Here is a 21,768-nt window from a genome sequence, read left to right on the forward strand (position 1 = left end):
ATCTTTCAATTAAAAATAAATAAATTTTAAAAAGAGCCTGCAGACTTTTCACTGCTTACAAAACCAGTAAACAAAGCAGAACAAACACCACCACCACCACCCACTGTGTTTTCTTCCATTGAAGTAGATGTTGCCTGGGTAGAACACTGATTTCTGAGTTTGATTTTCAAATAACATTTACATAGAATAGTACAGAAAAAAAATTTAAGGTAGGTCTTATACTTCGTGGTGTACAATGCATGAATTCCTTTAACCATGCTGGAACTTTTTGCCTCATCTAAGAATTAAATGCAAAACCCAGCAACTGTGACTGAACTTACAGCATTTCATATAACCTCTCCACATTTGATCCTGGAACAGAGTTTATGTCTAAGAAACCAGTGTGAAAACCTGAATACAGAAAACACCAGAAAATGCAACTTACCTAAGTGTTTTCTGTTGTATTTTTTTTAAGCTTGACTTACATTATAATTTGGGGACACACTATATTGTTTAAATATTCTCTAAATTTATAACAGGTACAACAGGCCAGGTGATTTGGAGTAATGAGCATCTTCATTAGGAAATAAACCTGCCCCTTTCCCGTTTGCTACGGCATGCATTAAGCAAGGTATCACACACAACAGAAAGTGAGAATTAGTGTATCAGAGGCAGAGGATGGAGAGACTTGGGGAAGGATGTACGCCACATCTGAACTGCTGGGATGCACAGCTGATGCTGTCATGATGCATTGTTTACTGTAGCATCCTCGTGTGGAGGAGGCACACAACCCTCTTTATAAGGCTCTCTGTTATACCACATTCTGGCTTAACATCTGATGTCCACTTCTGCCTACGAAGTGCCCAAGGTACCTTTTTGTAAAACAGTGTGGGACAACGGCAGAGGTTTTCCTTTTAAGTAGAGTATTGTTATTCCATTAACAAACCATGGTTATGAGAGAAACAGGAACCTGTGTGGGCTTGGTGTTTTAAATAACTGAAACTTTAATTTGTTCACGGACTAAAGGAATCAGAAATTTGTTTCTTTGGCTGCACAGAGTATAGTAGAGAACAGATCATCTTATTTAAATCTGTAACTGTTCTGGTATACAAACCTGGAGTTTTAGTAACTGTTTCATTAACTTCTCTCACTCCTTTACCTACAAGTAAAAAGACAAATTATCACTTTCAAAAGACATTTATTTTTGAATAAGTTTGAAAAAATGTCAAACCGAAGCAATGTTTGTTTCTCCAGATTTCTTGAATGCACAAAGTAGTAATATCTTAAACATCTCCACTTTAAACCCATATATTCATGGCCTAACGTCCTTTTCTTTTGTGGGAAAACTGAGTTTCTTAGTGGAAATCAATTTGGATCTGACTTGTGCATTCACTGTGCTACAACAGAGAGCCTTGTAAAGGAGGGTGTTTGTACCCTTTCTCACTCTTCTTTGGGACCTCCTGCCCCCAAGGGAAAAGTAATTTATGAAATTACTTTGTAAAGAGTTACAATCATCTCAATTTTCCAAGTCCCCACCCGGATCAATGAACTCACCAGTTAGCAGTGAACATCAAAATACTTCCCCCGCAAAATGTTTAATTTAGTCTATCAACTTAACTCATAATCTCTTTGATTTCATAATTTTGTATCAAACTACAAATTACCACTTTTTCTTGAAGTATGTATTTGTCTATTTCAGTGAGAGAGGGGAAAGGGAAACATAACTGACTTAATTCCTAACGTGAATTCGACTGAAGATTTATGAAGGAATTCTGACAGAAAGTTGTTTCTGGGGAATTTTGGCAGAAAATAGGGGGATTCCAAGGAAATCCCAAATCCTGAGGGGCAGAAGCAAGTTTCTGAGGGATTGCTGAGAGGCAGAAGGGGTTTCCAGGGGATTCCTGAGGGGCAGAAGGGGGTTTCTGGGGGATTCCTGAGGGGCAGAAGGGGTTTCCAGGGGATTCCTGAGGGGCAGAAGGGGGTTTCTGGGGGATTCCCCACCAGAGAGAGGGTTTTTTCGGGGAAACCTGAGGAGCAGAAGACAGTTTCTGGAGGAATCCTGAGGGCAGAAGGGGGTTTTCCGGGAATTTTCCACCAATAGAATGTGGTTTCCTGGGGGATTCCCCACCAGCAGAGGATGGTTTCTGGGGATTGCCCGCCAATAGAAGGGAGTTTTCAGGGGGATTCCCCACAGGCAGATGATTTCCAGGGGATTTCCCAACAGCAGAAGGTAATGTCCTGGGTATTCCCCACTGACAGAAGGGGGTTTCCAGGGAATCCTGAGGGCAGAAGGTAGTTTCCAGGGGGATCGTGAGGGGTTGAAGAGCGTTCTCGGTGGGGGAATCCTGAGGGCAGAAAGTGGTTTCCAGGGAATTCACCACCAGCAGAAGGTGGTTTCTGGAGGATTCCTCACTGACAGAGGTGGTTCCCAGGGAAATCCTGAGGGCAGAAGGGCATTTCTGGTGGAATCTTGAGGGTAGAAGGTGGTTTCTGGTGGAATTCTGAGGGCAAAAAGAGGTTTCTGGGGGATTCCTGAGGGCAGAAGGCGGGTTCTGGGGGATTCTTCACAGCAGAAGGTGGTTTCTGGTGGAATGCTGAGGGCAGAAAGGGGTTTCCAGGGGATTCCTGAGGGGCAGAAGGTGGTTTCCAGGAGAATCCTGAGGGCAGAATGTAGTTTCCAGGGGAATCCTGAGGGCAGAATGTGGTTTCTAGGGAAATCTGAGGGCAGAAGGAGGTTGCCTGGGGAATCCTGTGAGCAGAAGGGGGTTCTGATGGAATACGGACAGCAGAAGGGGTTCTGGGGGAATCCTGAGGGCAGAAGGGGGTTCTGGGGGAATCCTGAGGGAAGAAGGGGGTTCTGGGGGAATCCTGAGGGCTGAAGGGGATTTCCAGTGGAATCATGAGGGCACAAAGGGGTTTTAGGGGATCCTGAGGGCAGACGGGGGTTTCTGGTAGAATCCTGAGGGCACAATGTGGTGTCCAGGGGAATCCTGTGGGCAGAAGGGGGTTCTAGTGGAATCCTGAGGGCAGAATGTGGTTTCCAGGGGAATCCTGAGGGGTAGTATGGGGTTTCCAGGGCAATCTTGAGGGCAGAAGGGGGTTTCTAGGGGAATTCTGAGGGCAGAAGGGGGTTTTGGTTGAATGCTGAGGGCCGAAGGGGGTTCTGGGGTGGAATCCTGAGGGCAGAAGGGGTTTCTAGGGGAATTCTGAGGGCAGAAGGGGGTTTCCAGGGGAATCCTGAGGGCAGAATTGGGTTCTGGTGGAATCCTGAGAGCAGAATGTGGTTTCCAGGGGAATCCTGAGGGCAGAGTTGGGTTCTGGTGGAATCCTGAGGGCAGAAGTCATTTCTGGTGGAATCCTGAGGGCTGAAGGGGGTTCTGTTGGAATCCTGAGGGCAGAAGGGGTATCTAGGGGAATCCTGAGGGCAGAAGGGGGTTTCTGGTGGAAACCTAAGGGCTCTAGGGGGTTCTGGGGTGGAATCTTGAGGGCAGAATGTGGTTTCCAGGGGAATCCTGAGGGGTAGTATGGGGTTTCCAGGGCCGTCCTGAGGGTAGATGGGGATTTCTGGTGGAGTTCTGAGGGCAGAAAGGGGTTTTGGTGGAATCCTGAGAGCAGAATGTGGTTTCCAGGGGAATCGTGTGGGCAGACGTGGGTTCTGGTGGAATCCTGAGGGCAGAAGAGGGTTTCTCATGGAATCCTGAGGGCTGAAGGGGGTTCTGGGGTGGAATACTGAGGCTTGAAGGGGTTTCGAGGGGAATTCTGAGGGCAGAAGGCGTTTCTGGGGGAATCCTGAGGCCTGAAGGGGGTTCTGGTGGTGGAATCCTGAGGGCAGAATGTGGTTACCAGGGGCATCCTGAGGGGTAGTATGGGGTTTCCAGGGGAATCCTGAGGGCAGAAGTGGATTTCTGGTGGAATCCTGAGGGCAGAAGGGGGTTTCTGGTGGAGTCCTGAGGGCTGAAGGGGGTTCTGTTGGAATCCTGAGGGCACAAGGGGGTTCTGTTGGAATCCTGAGGGCAGAAGAGTTTTTCCAGGGGAATCCTGAGGGCAGAAGAGGATTTCTTAAGGAATCCTGAGGGCCAAAGGGGTTTCCGGAGGAATCCTGAGGGCAGAAAAGGGTTTCCGGGGGAATCCTGACTGCAGACGGGGATTTCTGGTGGTATCATGAGGCCAGAAGGGGCTTCTGGTGGAATCCTGAGGGAGAATTTGCTTTCCAGAGAAATCCTGACAGGCAGTAGCGGGCTTCTGGGGGAATCCTGAGGGCAGAAGGGGGTTTCTGGGTTGAAATTCTGAGGGCAGAATGTGGTTTCCAGGGGAATCCTGAGGGGGTAGTATGGGGTTTCCAGGGCCATCCTGATGGCAGAAGGGGTTTCTGGTGGAATCCTGAGGGCAGAAGGGGTTTTTAGGGGAATCCTGAGGGCAGAAGGGGGTTCTGGTGGAATCCTGAGGGCCGAAGGGGGTTCTGGGCTGGAATCCTAAGGGCAGAAATGGGTTTCTGGTGCAATTCTGAGGGCAGAAGGGGTTTTCTGGTGGACTTATGAGGGCAGAAGGGGGTTTCTAGAGGGGATCCTGAGGGGCAGAAGGGGGTTTCCTGGGGAATCCTGACTCACAGATAGAGAATTCTTTCTTTCAGAATTGAATAGTGAGAACTACACATAGGCTCCAAGAAGCTACCACTAAAGGCATGGGCTGTATCACACTCTGTCATGTCTGTTTCTGTTGCTTTGCCATCATGTCCAAGTGTGGTTTCGTAAGGAAACTGAAGGTGTGTTGCTGTCAGCTCTGACTAGGTGTTACTTTTATATGTAAATACACAACTTTCTGAGTCATTAGTACATCATTCTGGTGTTAATTGTTTTCGTAAGTTTAAAAACCGGAACCAATGTCAAGGACACATAAACTTATATTCTACCACTAAATAGCTGTGGTCTCAAAAATAACAGACCTATGTTATATATTCCCCAACACTGGTGATCTTTGCCCATTTTCATTAAAAAATATATTTTCCAAAGACATACTGTATTTTATTTTCCTTTTAACTCAGTGTGTTTCTCTTTGACTTAAAATGTGATTTGCAAATAATGAGACCTGCACCTCTCCTTAGCTTGTGCCGCCTCTGCATTCAACGCAGACTGCACACATATTCACACACACAGCTCACACACAGCAAGCATGGATTTGGGGGGAGGGTGACGGACAGTGCCTCCAAGAGGCTACTACTTGGGCGTCTTCCACCAGGACACGAGCCTGGTGGGCAACTGACACTCATCCTGGTCTGCAGGGACCCACTCTCACTTCTCACCAGTAACTTACTTTTACAGACAGGGGACTTCCCTGTCCATTTCATGTCTGCTTTGCACGTCCTGTGTTCAGATCCACCTGCAAGGAAGAATCCTGGATGGCAGGTGTACACCAAGGTGTAGCCAAAGGTGGGGAGGTCTATGGCTCTCACATCTGCATGGGCTGGTGTTTCAGGCTGGCGGCAGGCGTGAGCTGAAATGGGATTTAGTCCATTAGTAAGTCCATTGGAGCCTAAGCATGTGTGTCAAAGGAAATACAGAGAAAGAGATGGAAATGGCTATAGAGTTAGTTTACCATTTAAAATTGAGAATACAGGAGCTTTACAGATCACTGACATTCTGGTCTCTGCAGCTTACAGCACAGCAGAGCCTTGGTGTTGCCAGGTCTGTCTCTTCCTCTCCCCTACCCTTCCCTCACTCTCTCCTCCTCCTCTGTCTCTATCTGTCTATCTGTCTTCTATTTATCACCTGTTTATCTATCATCTATTTATCTAGTCTCCTTCACATACATGTGTATATGTAATTATGTACAGAAATTTAGAAAGCATAGTTTTAAAATAAACACTTCTGACATACTGTTAACATAAATGGGGCCTCCCTAGTGGTTCAGATGGTAAACAGTCTGCTTGCATTGCAGGAGACCTGGGTTCCATCTCTGGGTCAGGATGATCCCCTGGAGAAGGGAATGGCTACTCACTACAGTATTCTTGCCTGGAGAATTCCATGGACAGAGGAGCCTGGTGGGCTACAGTCCATGGGGTTGCAGAATTGGACATGACTGAACAACTAACACTAAGATAAATAATATGTGAAATTTCTTAAAAGAGCAGTCCTTTAAACCAAACACAGGCAGATTAATGTGTATTTTAAAATATGCTTTGGTTTTTGTCCAGTGCCAACTAGCAAATTTACTGCTCAGTTAAATGAATAATTAATTTTGGCCAAAATCCACTGTGTGTTTAGAAAATTAAATTAAACTGAAATATAGATTCTTATTTCATTTAAAATATCATTTAGGAGTAAATAAGGTTGTAATTGCTTTTGTTGTTTAGTTGCTAAGTTGTGTCTGACTCTTGTGACCCCATGGACTGTAGCCTGCCAGGCTCCTCTGTCCATGGATTTTCCAGGCAAGCATACTGGAGTGGGCTGCCGTTTCCTTCCACAGGGGCTCTTCCCCACCCCCCAGGCTCAAACCTGCGTCTCCCGCGTTGACTCTTTCCTGCTGAGCCCCAGGGGAGCCCCGGGGTTATAAGGTGCTGTGTGTGTGTGCTGTGTTAAACTGCTTGGGTTGTGTCTGACTCTTTGGGACCCTATGGACTGTAGCCACCAGACTCTTCTGTTCATGAGATTCCCCAGGCAAGAATACTGCAGCGGGTTGCCATGCCCCCCTTCCAGGGATCTTCCTGACCCAGGGATCAAGCCCATGTCACTTACTTATGTCTCCTGCATTGGCAGGTGGGTTCCTTACCACTATTGCACCCTGGGAAGCCCCGTGCTTGATCTCAAGTAACTTACCATTCTTTAGAGAATGCACATTTATGTCTCAAATAAAGGACGTGGCCAAGTATTATAAAACAAGCTTATATTATTAACATCATTAATACAATCTTTTTAAGTATTGTAATATTTTTCACTTTGACAAACTTTCAAGGTGGTGGTGCTTTAGTCACTAGGTCGACTCTTGTGACCCCATAGACTGTTGCCTGCCAGCCTCCTCTGTCCATGGGATTTCCCGGGCAAGAATACTGGAGGCGTTTCCATTTCCTTCTCCAAATTTTCAAGGTAATGAAGACCTAATGTTAGCAAGCTCCACACACAGACACACACCCCTAGGTGTATATACATACATATACATGCATGTATGTGTGATATCTCTGTATAATATTCACATAGAGGATTCACGTAGGGATTTAGAATAGAGATGATAGCTTTGCAAAAAATACTGATACATAAATACACAAAATTCACAACTTACATACTCAGAACATTCTTGTATATAGCTAATGGGGAAATAGATGGGGAGACAGTGGAAACAGTGTCAGACTCTATTTTTTTGGGCTCCAAAATCACTGCAGATGGTGACTGCAGCCATGAAATTAAAAGACACTTACTCCTTGGAAGGACAGTTATGACCAACCTAGATAGCATATTAAAAAGCAGAGACATTACTTTGCCAACAAAGGTCCGTCTGGTCAAGGCTATGGTTTTTCCAGTGGTCATGTATGGATGTGAGAGTTGGACTGTGAAGAAAGTGAGTGCCAAAAAATTGATGCTTTTGAACTGTGGTGTTGGAGAAGACTCTTGAGAGTCCCTTGGACTGCAAGGAGATCCAACCAGTCCATCCTAAAGGAGATCAGTCCTGGGTGTTCATTGGAAGGACTGATGCTGAAACTGAAACTCCAGTACTTTGGCCACCTGATGCGAAGAGTTGACTCACTGGAAAAGACCCTGATGCTGGGAGGGATTGTGGGCAGGAAGAGAAGGGGATGACAGAGGATGAGATGGCTGGATGGCATCACCGACTCGATGGACATGAGTTTGAGTAAACTCTGGGAGTTGGTGATGGACAGGGAGGCCTGGCGTGCTGTGGTTCATGGGGTCGCAGAGTCAGACACGGCTGAGCGACTGAACTGACTGACTGACTGAACCTGGTAAGAGTTAGACACTACATTGCCCTAGATTGGTAAAGGATGAAAGGTTTATTACTAATCATTACATTTTCCCTAATTCTAATGATTAAATCACAAAACAAAACTTGGTCCTAAGTATTTGAATTATCAATTCATATGGACTCCAAAAAGAACAGTTTAAACACTTGTATTAACTTTGACAAGTCACATGATCTTCAGTGATCCGAGGTGAACGTCCTAGGGGAGCAGGAGCACATGCAGGTTTTCTCTCAGTGAGTGTTAACCAGCATGTTATTCACTGGTCTTTGGTTTGGGATAATTTCTCAGGCTTTGGGGCCTGGGTATCACCGGAGGTACCTGGGAACTACAGACTGGGGTCCCCCTCCTCCTCTGCACCCCACCCGCCCCTGGCCCCCAGAGCCTCAGATATTGCAGGTATGTGCAGGATGGGACTCAAGATTCGAACTTCAGCCAAATTCCAGGTGCTGCTGCTGCTGCTGGTTCTAGGGAATCAGACCCTGAGAAACGAGTTTAGGGAATGGAAAGAGACAAACAAAAATCAGCCCCTCAATGTTTCTCAGGAAGGTGAATTCTTCCAGCTGCAGGAGAGCAGACAGGCCCTGCCCTTGCACAGGGTCACACTTACGGATGCACTCTGTCTGGATGCCGCTCCACGTCAGGTTCGCCAGGCAAGTTCGAGTTGTAGAGCCTTGAACATGGTAACCTTTTCGGCACCGGAAAAACACCATGCTTCCAACCTGGAGGGGAAAGCCAGCACCAAGCTCAGAGGTGCCATGGACACACTCGCACTGGAAAGCATGCTCCAGGGTCAGGTGTGAACCAGCGTGTACATGTAAAATGTGGGTTAAAGTGTCAGACACAGTTGTTCTTGTTTAGTTGCTCAGTTGTATCCAACTGTTCTGTGACCCCATGGACTGTAGCCTGCCAGGCTCCTCTGTCCAAGGTATTTCTCAGACAAGAATACTGGATTAAGCTGCCATTTCCTTCTCCAGGGGATTTTTCTAACTCAGGGATCAAACCCACATCTCCTGCTTGGCTGTGTTAGACACAGTACAGGTTATTCAATGGATTGTGTGAGGTCTTAGATACAGTGACCCACAATTATTTAGAAGCAGTTTATTTGGGTAACAAAAGTATACCTTTTCTCTTTAGCTTTAGCCTTATCTCTCTTTAGTTTGTGATAATTTTCCTTTCCTTTTCTTTTTTTTTCCCCTCTGCTAGTCCTATTCTGGCCTTCCCAGGTGGCTCGGCAGTAAAGAGTCCACCTGCCAATGCAGGAGACCTGGGTTTGATCCCTGGGCTGGGAAGATCCCCTCTAAGAGGAAATGGCAACCCACTCCAGTATTCTTGCCTGGAGGATCCCCGTGGACAGAGAAGCCTGGCGGGCTCCAATCTGTAGGGTTGCAAAAGAGTCAGACAAGACTTTGAGACTAAACAACAAGTCCTATTCTAAGCAATTAGTGCTTGTTAGCAAGTTACTTTAGCACTTGCGGGAACTGGCCTGGAGACTGATAAGGACTCCATCATAGAATCCTCCAGAACTATTCTTCTGATGGTCTCAGTCATCTCTTTAAAAGATGGCATCTGGGTTTTTAAATGATTAGTAAATCTTGCCTTGGGTCCAGCCTGTTATCTGGGGTAGTGTAACTACTCTGTCATAAGGGGAATGGTGGGCCACCCCTCCCGGTTAGCTTCTCACAGCAGATTGCAGGACTGCATCACTGGAAGCAATCGTCATGAAGGTTCACTTCCTACAGGCCACATGCAGGCAAGTTAGGGATCACTGAAACCAGGGGTGACCACAACTTGGGTTTCTCATGATGAGTTAGTGAGAACGCCCACATCTTGTACTTTCTGGTGTTGCAGTGTGTTCAGCATATGCCAGAAAACGTGACCTGAAGCTGTAAGGCCACACACGAGACCCTACATAAAGTGCGCTAGATTTAACCCGGGGACCTGTGAGGCTGTCCTTGCAGAGTGAAGCGAGGCTGTCAGGAAGGAGCCAGTGTGGCATCAGGGCAATCAAATGAGGACAGTTTGCACTTCAGGAAAAAGGAGGAGAAGCGGCTGAAGAAAAGGGACTTTTATTCTCAATGAATGGGAATGGTAACTTGAAAGTAGTGTGTATGTTTAGCTCTGGCTTTCAAAGCTATCTGATCAGAGAACCTGAAGTCACTCAGTTACTTAAGATGGTTGAAACATTTTATTTCAAGCTTCTTTACTTTCCATTTTTAGGTGTTTCTCTGATATTTGTGTTAACATAAGTGTTAATGTACTTTGAAGGCATTTTCTTCTTCTGTTTTTGTCTCTGGGATTTAATGTTATTCACCTATTCTATCTGGTTACCAAGTGGAGTCCTCTTATGTGAATCAGTGGCAAATCACCCTCATTTGAGATTTTCTGTGCCAATTAAGCAGACAGAAAGAAATATACATGCTTTCAAATAGAAATTTATATAGCAATTAATTCTGTGTGAATAAGATACAGTTGTCTCAGTTCTAACAGTTAACATAATAAGCAGAAATCCTCTCTGAATGGACTATATTTGGGCAAATGTAACATGAGTCAGATATGTACATAGACACATGTATATTTAAGTATCAATTACATTTTAAAATAGAGAAAAACATAGCAAAATAAAAATGAAATACCTCATATCCTCTTGAGCTATTCTGTATTCCAAACTGTGGAGTACCAGGGTCTGGGCAGGTGTTATGAGCAGGATCTGAAATTCACAATTATAAAAAAAAAATCAAAGAGAGCCAGATATGGTTATTACAAGAATTCTAATATTTTTACTAAAAGGCCTTACAAAATTCAGAAAATTGTGTTTTGACAAGTGGGCAAGATGTTTTGCAAGAAAATTAAAAATTAAATTGCTATTTTCATCTTTTTTCTGACTTCTTTAGATGTTAATCTTTAGTGCTTTATCAGACTCTAAATTGCCCTGAATATTATTTTCTATGTCAGAAGAAACACATTCTTTTCCATTCTCTGGTTTAAGTTTTCTCTACTGACATACTGTATTGGTTAGTTAATGATATATATAGTCTTTAATAATTACCTATTATGACCTTTTATTTTTTGTTGATTTAATTAATCACCATCTCTTTTGGTCATCTATTATATTACTCTAAACATCTTAAACTAATTTTCCTAAGGTTTCAAAATGTGGAATATACTTAATGCTTCAAAATAAAAGCATATGGTAGACCAACAGTGATATTTTTCCAAAAAATTGTACTACTTCAGCAATCAATGAGTGGCCTCAGTATGTCAGCTCTCCAGCTGCTGATGGGAAAACAAAATAGATAACTTCAAAAAAGTGTTTTCAAGAGAAACTAACCTATTGGAGGGAAGAAAAAAATATATATATATTTTTAGTTTTCCAGATATAGCTAAATAAAGCAATAGTTTTAGCCCAATGGCAGTAACTTTAATTATAAAAAGCAGTGTTCCAAAGAAATCATTGTTGACACCGTATTTTTAAGTAGATATTTACTTTCTTAGAAAACAACCAGGGATAGAAGTCATCCCCTGCTTGCTGCGTGTGAGCAGAAGGCCCTCTCACGCTCGGGGAAGCAGGGCGTGCAGCGGCCGGCCATCACTCGCTCAGTCTGCAGGGCGAGGTGGAGCGAGGCTGGGAGTGAAGCAGGGAGGGTTCTGGTTCCTCTGTCACTGACGCAGTGACTGTCGACCAGTATAATTTCTACCTGAACCCTTCCTATGAGACAGAGATTTAGTCTAAAAAGGAGGGGTTTAGGTCACGTAGAGCATCTCTTTTAACTTGTAAGTTTCACTTCATGTTGGAAGGTCAGCAGAGCACGCGTGACCCTGTAGCCCTTTCAGCCGTGGCTGACTGAGCGGGTGGTTTACTGGGGGTGGGGGTGGGCTGGGGGAGAGGATGTCAGGCACTGAAGTGGGGGCCCTTCTGGTGCCACGGCAACAATGAGATCTTCAGCAAACTGGTCTTTCCCCTGAAGATCGCGGTTGTCAGCTGACATGGGCAGAGGGGGCTGCCAGGGTAAGAGAGTCTAGGAGCTGTTTTTAAAGGACTTGTCATGTCAACTCCAAGCTCCGTGGCAGGATTTAAAAGAGGCTGCCATCAGCATGGCTGGTCAGCACCTGCACAGAGCATCTCCCAGGAGAGCATCACCTGTGTGCCCACAAATGCTCCCGCTTTAGAATGAAACGCCCTCTCCCCACCCCCAGGGCTGTCTTGCCATCATTACCGATGCAGGTGGGCTGGACGCCACTCCAGGTGCCGTCTGCCTGGCAGACTCTCCGGGACGACCCCACCAGGAGGAAGGGGGACTTGCACTGGAAGAAGACTTCAGATCTGTAGGTGAAGCTCTTGCCACTGAGGCGCCCCTCAGCAGGGATGCCGGGGTCCCCACAGAACACAGCTAGAGAAGACAACCAGGAGGTCAGTGCACAGTCTGTGCCTCTGGGTGAGGTTCATCTATTCAACTTGTCTAACTACTTTCCATTAAGTCCTCCCATTAAGCCCTGGAAGGCCCAGTGGGTAAAGAATCAGCCTGATATGCAGGAGACGCACGTTCGATCCCTGGGTAGGGAAGATCCCCTGGAGAAGGAAATGGCAACCCACTCCGGTCTTGCCTGGAGAAGCCCATGGACAGAGGATCCTAGAGGGCTATAGTCCAATGGGTCACAAAGCACCTACACACATTAAATCCTTGGGAACCAACGATGAAGAAAAGGACAGAATCTGCCCTTGGGCAGCGTGTGTCACACGTGGAGTCTTTAACCTGTTGCCCCCTGGCTACAAGTCCCGCAGGCTCTCCTGCTCAGACTGCAGCCCGAGGTTTGTGTGCCGTGGTTTGTGCTCCTGAGGACTTACGCAGGCACTGGGGGACCTCGCCTCTCCAGACCCCCCGGCCTTCGCAGGAGAGGATGGCGGGCTGGGAGAGCTGGAAGCCATGGGTGCAACTGTAGCTGATGCTGGCACCCCAGCGGAAGTCCGTTCCTTCCACCTTCCCGTCCTGGACCGGAGGAGGCTGGCCGCACGTGACAGCTGTCAGAGAGCAAACAGGATTCAACATTCTGGAGTTTCCGCCACAACACAGCTCTCCAAGGCCTCACATTTTAATTTCACCCATGTTGCAAAAGACATCTACATGGGGCTGAATTTTTTAATAGACAAATTACTGAAGAAGATAGTAAATCAAAATAATAACACTTTTCTCTAACATTTCCTCATTAATTTAGATCAAGTCCATAAAAGCAAAGCAAAGTCAAAGCATATCCCACCATAAAAGAAGGTGGAGTAAATGACAGTCTCAGTCTATAAGACAAGAAAGAAAGACTGTTGTTCCACTGATGTGTTCTTACGATGGTTACCAGAGGCAAATTCAGTCAGAAGAATGGTCCTATGACATGAGTACAAACATTTGAATTTATATAAACAGATGGCAAGAATTTCTTTATCTGTACTTTTTTCTTTATATAAAAGAAAGAAGTGAAAGTCATGAAAATGAAAGTGAAGTCACTCAGTTGTGTCCAACTCTTTGTGACCCCATGGACTGTAGCCTACCATGCTCCTCCGTCCATGGGATTTTCCAGGCAAGAGTACTGGAGTGGGTTGCCATTTCCTTCTCCAGAGTCTTTATATAAAGATAGCATATAGTTTCCAAAAGACATAGGTTGCTGATGCACTTGCTGCAGAATTGAGCACTAACACTTGCGTGGTTAGAACTTGCACTAACACTAACACTAAAGAAATTCTTTGCCTGTAAGAAACCACTTTGCCAGGGCTCTGTCTCATCCAGGGGCTTCGAGGGAGAACACTCTTTCCAGGAGTGAGTCGCCTGCTGGTGCTGGCATCTGCCTGGCCCACTCCAGCCATTGTTCTGCGACGCCTGGTCTAAGAGCTCCCTGAAGACCCAAGAGCTCCAAGACTTCACACTGGAGGAGGTTTGCCGCTGACAGTGTGGGCACGGAAGGTGGTGGGAGAGGAGACTCAGCCGTATTTCCTCCCCTGCACTTTCTCACGGGTGCTCACACCTTCTCACGTGAGAAAGACACAGACCCAGCCACGCGTGCATGCCCGGAAGCTGGACACGGGCCCTCCTCTTGCCATCCACCTTCCCTCCATTTGTGCACTCATTCAACAGAGATTTCTGCAGAACCCCTAGCGAAGACTGGGGGAACAGTCTAGACAGGTCGACGTCGGGTTCCAAGGCCCCCAGGTGGGAACGGTGATGAGTGACGTGACTCCAGGCAGTAGTGGGCAGGGTGGCCAGCAGGAGAAGAGACAGGTCTCATCCGTGAGGGCCGGGTTGGCTGTGGAAGGGTTGTTAATCCAACAGACACTAAACAGAGGGACAAGATCTACCCAAATGTATCTGAAGTCCAGAGAGCAGACATTCTAGGGATAAGCACGTGGACACGCTCACTGGACTAGAATGCTCCCAACAGGACTGTGTGAGCTGCATTTAACACCCTCTTAGCACCTGCACATGGCTGCACGGTGTTAATAATTGCAGCTGGGAAGGACACGAGACAGGGCTCCTCACCCTCTGACGGGAGGAGACCAGGATGCACCAAAACCGCCCGGGCCGGAGGGCGTAAACAGGGCCCTCGGGGTGGGGTCTCCTCTGACCTCACAAGACTGCCCACACAGGACGCACCCTCCTCCTGAGGGTTCCTGCTACTCCAGCTCCCAGCTCCTCCCCCTTCCTCGTCTGACGACGATAAGGCGCCCCTTTCTCCTGTGTGGTCACTGCCGGCCTCCACGCCCTCTCCTGCCCCGGCCCCTCCTGCCCAGCTGAGAAGGCCTGCAGCTCCATCTGGAGCTGGTGGAGACGCTCACCCTGCAGATCAGCCCTGGATCAGTGATCCACCAGCCCCTCTGCTCCCCTAGACGCCTTCTGCCTGCTCACTCTCTCCCTGGAAAGTCCACCGGCCAAGTGGGGAACCTCCCTGTACCCCCTCCTCGTGGTGGGGCTTACTTAGTCTCAGCGCCCGAGGCCCACCGGCATCAGGACACTGGCGGTCTCTGCCACTGTTCTGCCCTATCTGATGATCGGCTCTGACCCGCCTCTCCAGCCCCGTGATGACGGCCACAGACTCAACACAGCCATGCACACCGAGACAGAACTGGGTCCACAGCACCGACTGTAGAGTCGTCCCTGAAGCCAGATGTCGCCAAGACCTAACCTGTGACCCGAGAATTTACTGCAACTCTCTGTGAGTCAGTCTCCGGGCTGTAAGACCAAGATTAAGGTAGTAAGAAGAGGAAGTGATTTAATATTTGGGAATGAGTTTACAGGAATGCTGAGCACATAGAAGGTCTCCACGGATGCTTGCAAACTGATGTAAAACGTTAACTCAATAAAGAGTCTCCATGTGTGAGTGACGCACAAGAGAAGCCCCAACACTCGCCTTTGCAGGTCGGTTTGCTGTGATTCCAGGTACTGTCCTTGGTGCAGCGGATGGTGGGGGACGTGGCGGGCTCCATGGTGTAGCCGGGGTTACACTGGTAGCTGACCGTCTTGTTGAAGGTGAAATCGGTCCCGAACTGGATGCCGTTCGCCAGGGTCCCTGGGTCTCCACAGCTGATGACTAACCAGCAGAGAACAGACACAGAGAGACACAGCATCATCACGGGATGACTGACTCCTGGTTTCTGTTTAAGGGACTCTCCTTAAGCTGCTCTTCAGAGCGACGACACCGTGGCTGAGCACAGTGATGCCAGCCTATCTCTGGGGGACAGTTTCGCTGGCTGGCCGTCAGGAGGCTGCATGTTTGGAACCGCTTATTTCTACTCCACTGGTGGTCGGCTTTGTGGATGACAGCTGTCATCCACGTTCTGTCCTTAACTAGATGTCGTGAGGGGTCACCCCACAAAGTCAAGGACAGAGACACAGGCTGAGATCAGAGAACCAGGCTCCTGCACCATTTCCCTTCAGACTAACTGGTCTACAGAGAGAATGAACCTTGCCTTTTCTGAACTCAGTTTTATAATATCCAACCCAACCAGTCAGGCAAAGCATTTTTAACCATATAATTGAGAAAGTGAAGAAAAGTCTAGAAGTGCTTAGAAAGTGGTCCTATTAGCAAACATACATGTGATATAATCCTTTTTCCCTAGGGAATAAACAACACAGCCCTCTAAAATCAGCTCCTTTCTCCCAGTCCAGTGCGAGTCGCTGTGGGGACTGGGTCTGGCCAGGCCGGGGCCACTCACGCGTGCAGTCGGGGGCCGTGCCGGTCCAGGTGCCGTTGGCGGTGCAGTGGCGCGTGGTCAGCCCTGAGGTCCTGTAGCCGTCCCAGCACGCATAGACCACCGAACTGGAGAACAGCACGCCATCGCTGCTGACGATCCTGCCGTGGGCGGGCGTCCCCGGGTTCCCACAGGACACAGCTGCGGGGAGACAGAACAGCAGCGGGAGACCCATCACCACGTGATAAACTCGAGAGGTCGACAGCCGTCTACGTACTGGACCGCGCATTTATTTAAGAAATCATTAGAAGGACACTGTGGTCCTGCCCCACCCCAACATCCTCTGCCTGCCTTTCTTCTGTAGAAAAACTGTAGCCAAACAATGAATTTAATCAGAGAAGTGAGAAAATGCAGAACCAAAGAAAGCAGTCCAACAAGACAAAATAATAATAGTTTAGTCATAAGTCAGGGCCTTTAACAGTTCCTCCTCCAGGGCTGTAGATAAAACTGTGAGCCGTGTTCTGTGAGCTCTTGTGCAGAAACGGAGACCCCCGCCAGGTGGAGAAGTTACCTCCACCATGAGCGGACTGCAGCCGTGACACAGGCTGCCACAAGTCTCAGGACCGGCCTCGAGGAAATGGGGACAAACTGGTCCTGGAACTGAAGCCTGGCTGCACTCAAAGAGCCAGATGACGCTGGTCAGACCACCGACGACCAACCTGAAGATGCCTGTCAGAGCTGTCTGTGCTGTTTCTGCATGAGGCTCCCTCCTCCTGTCTATAAAAGTTCTCTATTTGTGCTCAGTCGTGTCTGACTCTTTGTGAGCCCATGGACTGTAGCCTGCCAGGCTGTCTCTGTCCAAGGGACTTTCCAGGCAAAAATACTGTTGTGGATTGCTATTCCCTATTCCAGGGGATCTTCCCCACCCAAGGATAGAGCCTGAGTCTCTTCCATCTTATGCACTGCAGGTGGGTTCTTTACCACTGAGCCATTGGGAAGCCCATAAAAGTTCTAGACCTCGACTGGCTTTAGAATGGCCACACCTTAAATCTCTCTAAATGACCACAGTGCTGTGTATAGGCATGAAGACTTCAGCTAAGATGGGCAGTGTGACAGGTCTACACTCTGAGTATCTATCAGGTACGTTCCTTCCTCAGCAAACAAGGAAACGCAGCAGCTGCTGGGTGTGTATCAATGTGATCTCAATCCATTACAGGATTCTGCCTTTTTTCCATTGAACCTATTTACCATAAAGATGGTTATTTTTCCTTCTTAATCCTCCCACAATAATGCACAACATACAGACATACAAAGGATGTGAATTCTAATAAGAAGAATGTATCATGAGTCCCTTTTCTCAGAATGACGAAAATATTTGCAAATATTCTGGCCTATTTAGCTGTTTCACTTTCAACTCTAGCCTGTGAACAAAGACACACTCTCCTTTAAAATATGGAAGAAAACACATTGCAAAATAAAATCCACTGTAATAGAAGTTTATGGAATTGCCTATCATTTTATGTTAAAAAATTCACATACTCTCAGATCTGATTTGGACTAGATCTTGTTTGACAAATAAAGAGTATACTTGCTGGTGCTTTTATATTTGTACCTACGCTTCCCTGGTTGCTCAGATGGTAAAGAAGCCGCCTGCTATGTAGCAGACGCAGGTTTGATCCCTGGGTTGGGAAGATCCTCTGGAGAAGAAAATGGCTACCCACTCTATTATTCTTGCCTGGAGAATTCCATGAACAGAGGAGCCTGGTGGGCTATGGCCCATAAGGTCACAAATAGTCAAACACAACTGAGCAACTAACATTTTCATTTATCTACATCAGATATAAAATAACCAGTTATAATCCTCTTCCCTGATGAGTCTGGGTTACAATCCCTTCTAACACAGACTGTTCAGTGGTTTATTGGTTGACATTTGAGATGAGATATGTTTACCAATCTTGAGGCAGACGATGCCTAACACTCTCTAAAGCTCAGAGTCTTTTGATGGTTGTGACATAAATTAAAATTTCACTGCAAAAATCCAAGCTGTTGGCCTACTCAAGACCATTACTCCATTGCACAAATGGATTCATTGCTTCCTATGCACAGTTATTGTTCATGAGTATGAACTGAAACAGCAAAGAATTATATTGATCCAACTTATAACAAAAGACACCCATGTCACTATGTTTTATTCCAGTCATATCTGCTATTAAAAATTATGTAGCAATTTTCTTTTCTTTTTTTTTTTTTTAATTGTCACCAGTTGAATACACTTGGGTACCTAGCTTTTGGGCCAATAAACAGCACAGGGACAGCATCCTAGAACCCTTTACACTCCTCTTCTGAACCACACTCCCCCTTCTTCCCCCAGGTGACCACCATCGTGATTTCTCTTTTTTCTATTTTTGTATTTTTTTAATTTATTTTTATTAGTTGGAGGCTAATTACTTTACAATATTGTAGTGGTTTTTGCCATACATTGACATGAATCAGCCATGGATTTACATGTATTCCCCATCCCAATCCCCCCTCTCACCTCCCTCCCCACCCCATTCGTCTGGGTCTTCCCAGCGCACCAGCCCCAAGCACTTGTCTCATGCACCCAACCTGGGCTGGTGATCTGTTTCACCCTTGATAATATACATGTTTCAATGCTCTTCTCTCAAAACATCCCACCTTCACCTTCTCCCACAGAGTCCAAAAGTCTGTTCTGTACTTCTATGAATGTTTTGCATATAGGGTTATCGTTACCATCTTTGTAAAATCCATATATATGCATTAGTATACTGTATTGGTCTTTATCTTTCTGGCTTACTTCACTCTGTATAATGGGCTCCAGTTTTATCCATCTCATTAGAACTGATTCAAATGAACTCTTTTTAATGGCTGAGTAATATTTCATGGTGTATATGTACCACAGCATCCTTATCCATTCGTCTGCTGATGGGCATCTAGGTTGCTTCCATGTCCTGGCTAGCATAAACAGTGTTGCGATGAACACTGGGGTGCATGTGTCTCTTTCATCTCTGCTTTCCTCAGTGTGTGTGCCCAGAAGTGGGATTGCTGGGTCATATGGCAGACCTATACATAGAAAACTATAAAACACTGATGAAAGAAATCAAAGAGGATACAAACAGATGGAGAAATATACCGTGTTCATGGACTGGAAGAATCAATATTGTCAAAATGGCTATCTACCCAAAATAATCTATAGATTCAATGCACTCCCTATCAAGCTACCAATGGTATTTTTCACAGAACTAGAACAAATAATTTCACAATTTGTATGGAAATACAAAAAACCTCGAATAGCCAAAGCAATCTTGAGAAAGAAGAATGGAACTGGAGGAATCAACCTGCCTGACTTCAGACTCTACTACAAAGCCACAGTCATCAAGACAGTATGGTACTGGCACAAAGACAGAAATATAGATCAATGGAACAGAATAGAAAGCCCAGAGATAAATCCACGAACTATGGACACCTTATCTTTGACAAAGGAGGCAAGGATATACAATGGAAAAAGACAACCTCTTTAACAAGTGGTGCTGGGAAAACTGGTCAACCACTTGTAAAAGAATGAAACTAGAACACTTTCTAACACCATACACAAAAATAAACTCAAAATGGATTAAAGATCTAAATGCAAGACCAGAAACTATAAAACTCCTAGAGGAGAACATAGGCAAAACACTCTCCGACATAAATCACAGCAGGATCCTCTCTGACCCACCTCCCAGAATACTGGAAATAAAAGCAAAACTAAACAAATGGGACCTAATGAAACTTAAAAGCTTTTGCACAACAAAGGAAACTATAAGCAAGGTGAAAAGACAGCCCTCAGATTGGGAGAAAATAATAGCAAATGAAGCAACAGACAAAGGATTAATCTCAAAAATATGTAGCAATTTTTATAAGTGACCTGTGAGACACTAATTCTAAAATAAAGCAGGTGACTGTTGAAATATATTCAACTTAATATATAGACAAATATATTGTTAATAAAGGAATGTCCCTCATAATAATGACACCCTAATGTTTATAAAGTCCCTTCTAATATTGAATTTGATACTATCAAATTCATGTTTAACTTTTTTTTCCCCCTGACAGGGACGCTTTCACTGATGATCACTCCTATGAATGTGGAGATCAGAAAACAGGGTCAACATACCTATTTTTAAAACAAGGTCCTGATGTTGTGAGACATAAAAAGACTGACACTTGGGCAAAATAAGAAACTAAATTTAGGGTTGTTAGAGGGAAAATGAGATATTTGGAGAGTTACAAGTTAAAATTTCTTTATAAATACATCCTTTTTTTCCCCATTGTATATCCTTGCCACCTTTGTCAAATATAAGGTGTCCATAGGTACGTGGATTTATCTCTGGGCTTTCTATTCTGTTCCATTGATCTATATTTCTGTCTTTGTGCCAGTACCATACTGTCTTGATGACTGTGGCTTTGTAGTAGAGTCTGAAGTCAGGCAGGTTGATTGCTCCAGTTCCATTCTTCTTTCTCAAGATTGCTTTGGCTATTTGAGGTTTTTTGTATTTCCATACAAATTGTGAAATTATTTGTCCTAGTTTTGTGAAGAATACTGTTGGTAGCTTGATAGGGATTGCATTGAATCTATAGATTGCTTTGGGTAGTATAGTCATTTTGACAATACTGGTTCTTCCAATCCATGAACACGGTATATTTCTCCATCTGTTTGTGTCCTCTTTGATTTCTTTCATCAGTGTTTTATAGTTTTCTATGTATAGGTCTTTTGTTTCTTTAGGTAGATATACTCCTAAGTATTTTATTCTTTTTGTTGCAATGGTAAATGGTATTGTTTCCTTAATTTCTCTTTCTGTTTTCTCATGGTTAGTGTATAGGAATGCAAGGGATTTCTGTGTGTTAATTTTATATCCTGAAACTTTACTGTATTCATTGATTAGCTCTAGTAATTTTCTGGTAGAGTCTTTAGGGTTTTCTATGTAGAGGATCATGTCATCTGCAAACAGTGAGAGTTTCACTTCTTCTTTTCCTATCTGGATTCCTTTTACTTCTTTTTCTGCTCTGATTGCTGTGGCCAACACTTCCAAAACTATGTTGAATAGTAGTGGTGAGAGTGGGCACCCTTGTCTTGTTCCTGCTTTCAGGGGAAATGCTTTCAATTTTTCACCACTGAGGGTAATGCTTGCTGTGGGTTTGTCATATATAGCTTTTATTATGTTGAGGTATGTTCCTTCTATTCCTGCTTTCTGGAGAGTTTTAATCATAAACGGATGTTGAATTTTGTCAAAGGCTTTTTCTGCATCTATTGAGATAATCATATGGCTTTTATCTTTCAATTTGTTAATGTGGTGCATTATATTGATTGATTTGTGGATATTAAAGAATCCTTGCATTCCTGGGTTAAAGCCCACTTGGTCATGATGTATGATCTTTTTAATATGTTGTTGGATTCTGTTTGCTAGAATTTTGTTAAGGATTTTTGCATCTATGTTCATCAGTGATATTGGCCTGTAGTTTTCTTTTTTTGTGGCATCTTTGTCTGGTTTTGGAATTAGGGTGATGGTGGCCTCATAGAATGAGTTTGGGAGTTTCCCTTCTTCTGCAATTTTCTGGAAGAGTTTGAGTAAGGTAGGTGTTAGCTCTTCTCTAAATTTTT

General features: G+C 45.3%; 1 protein-coding gene across 1 annotated transcript in view; it reads right to left on the reverse strand.

Annotated features, from left to right (window-relative positions):
* Positions 1 to 21,768, reverse strand: part of CSMD1 (CUB and Sushi multiple domains 1) — a 2,005,298-nt gene that overhangs the window by 21,498 nt on the left and 1,962,032 nt on the right. The window contains exons 58-65 of the mRNA XM_043454305.1: positions 16,137 to 16,313; positions 15,332 to 15,511; positions 12,789 to 12,962; positions 12,160 to 12,333; positions 10,579 to 10,652; positions 8,553 to 8,664; positions 5,290 to 5,469; positions 1,094 to 1,138 (exon numbers count right to left, since the gene is read on the reverse strand). Of these exons, the coding sequence (XP_043310240.1) occupies positions 1,094 to 1,138; positions 5,290 to 5,469; positions 8,553 to 8,664; positions 10,579 to 10,652; positions 12,160 to 12,333; positions 12,789 to 12,962; positions 15,332 to 15,511; positions 16,137 to 16,313 (1,116 nt within the window). The remainder of the gene's footprint in view (positions 1 to 1,093; positions 1,139 to 5,289; positions 5,470 to 8,552; positions 8,665 to 10,578; positions 10,653 to 12,159; positions 12,334 to 12,788; positions 12,963 to 15,331; positions 15,512 to 16,136; positions 16,314 to 21,768) is intronic.

This window comes from Cervus canadensis, chromosome 31 (assembly GCF_019320065.1).
Source record: "Cervus canadensis isolate Bull #8, Minnesota chromosome 31, ASM1932006v1, whole genome shotgun sequence".
Classification (NCBI taxonomy): domain Eukaryota; kingdom Metazoa; phylum Chordata; class Mammalia; order Artiodactyla; family Cervidae; genus Cervus; species Cervus canadensis.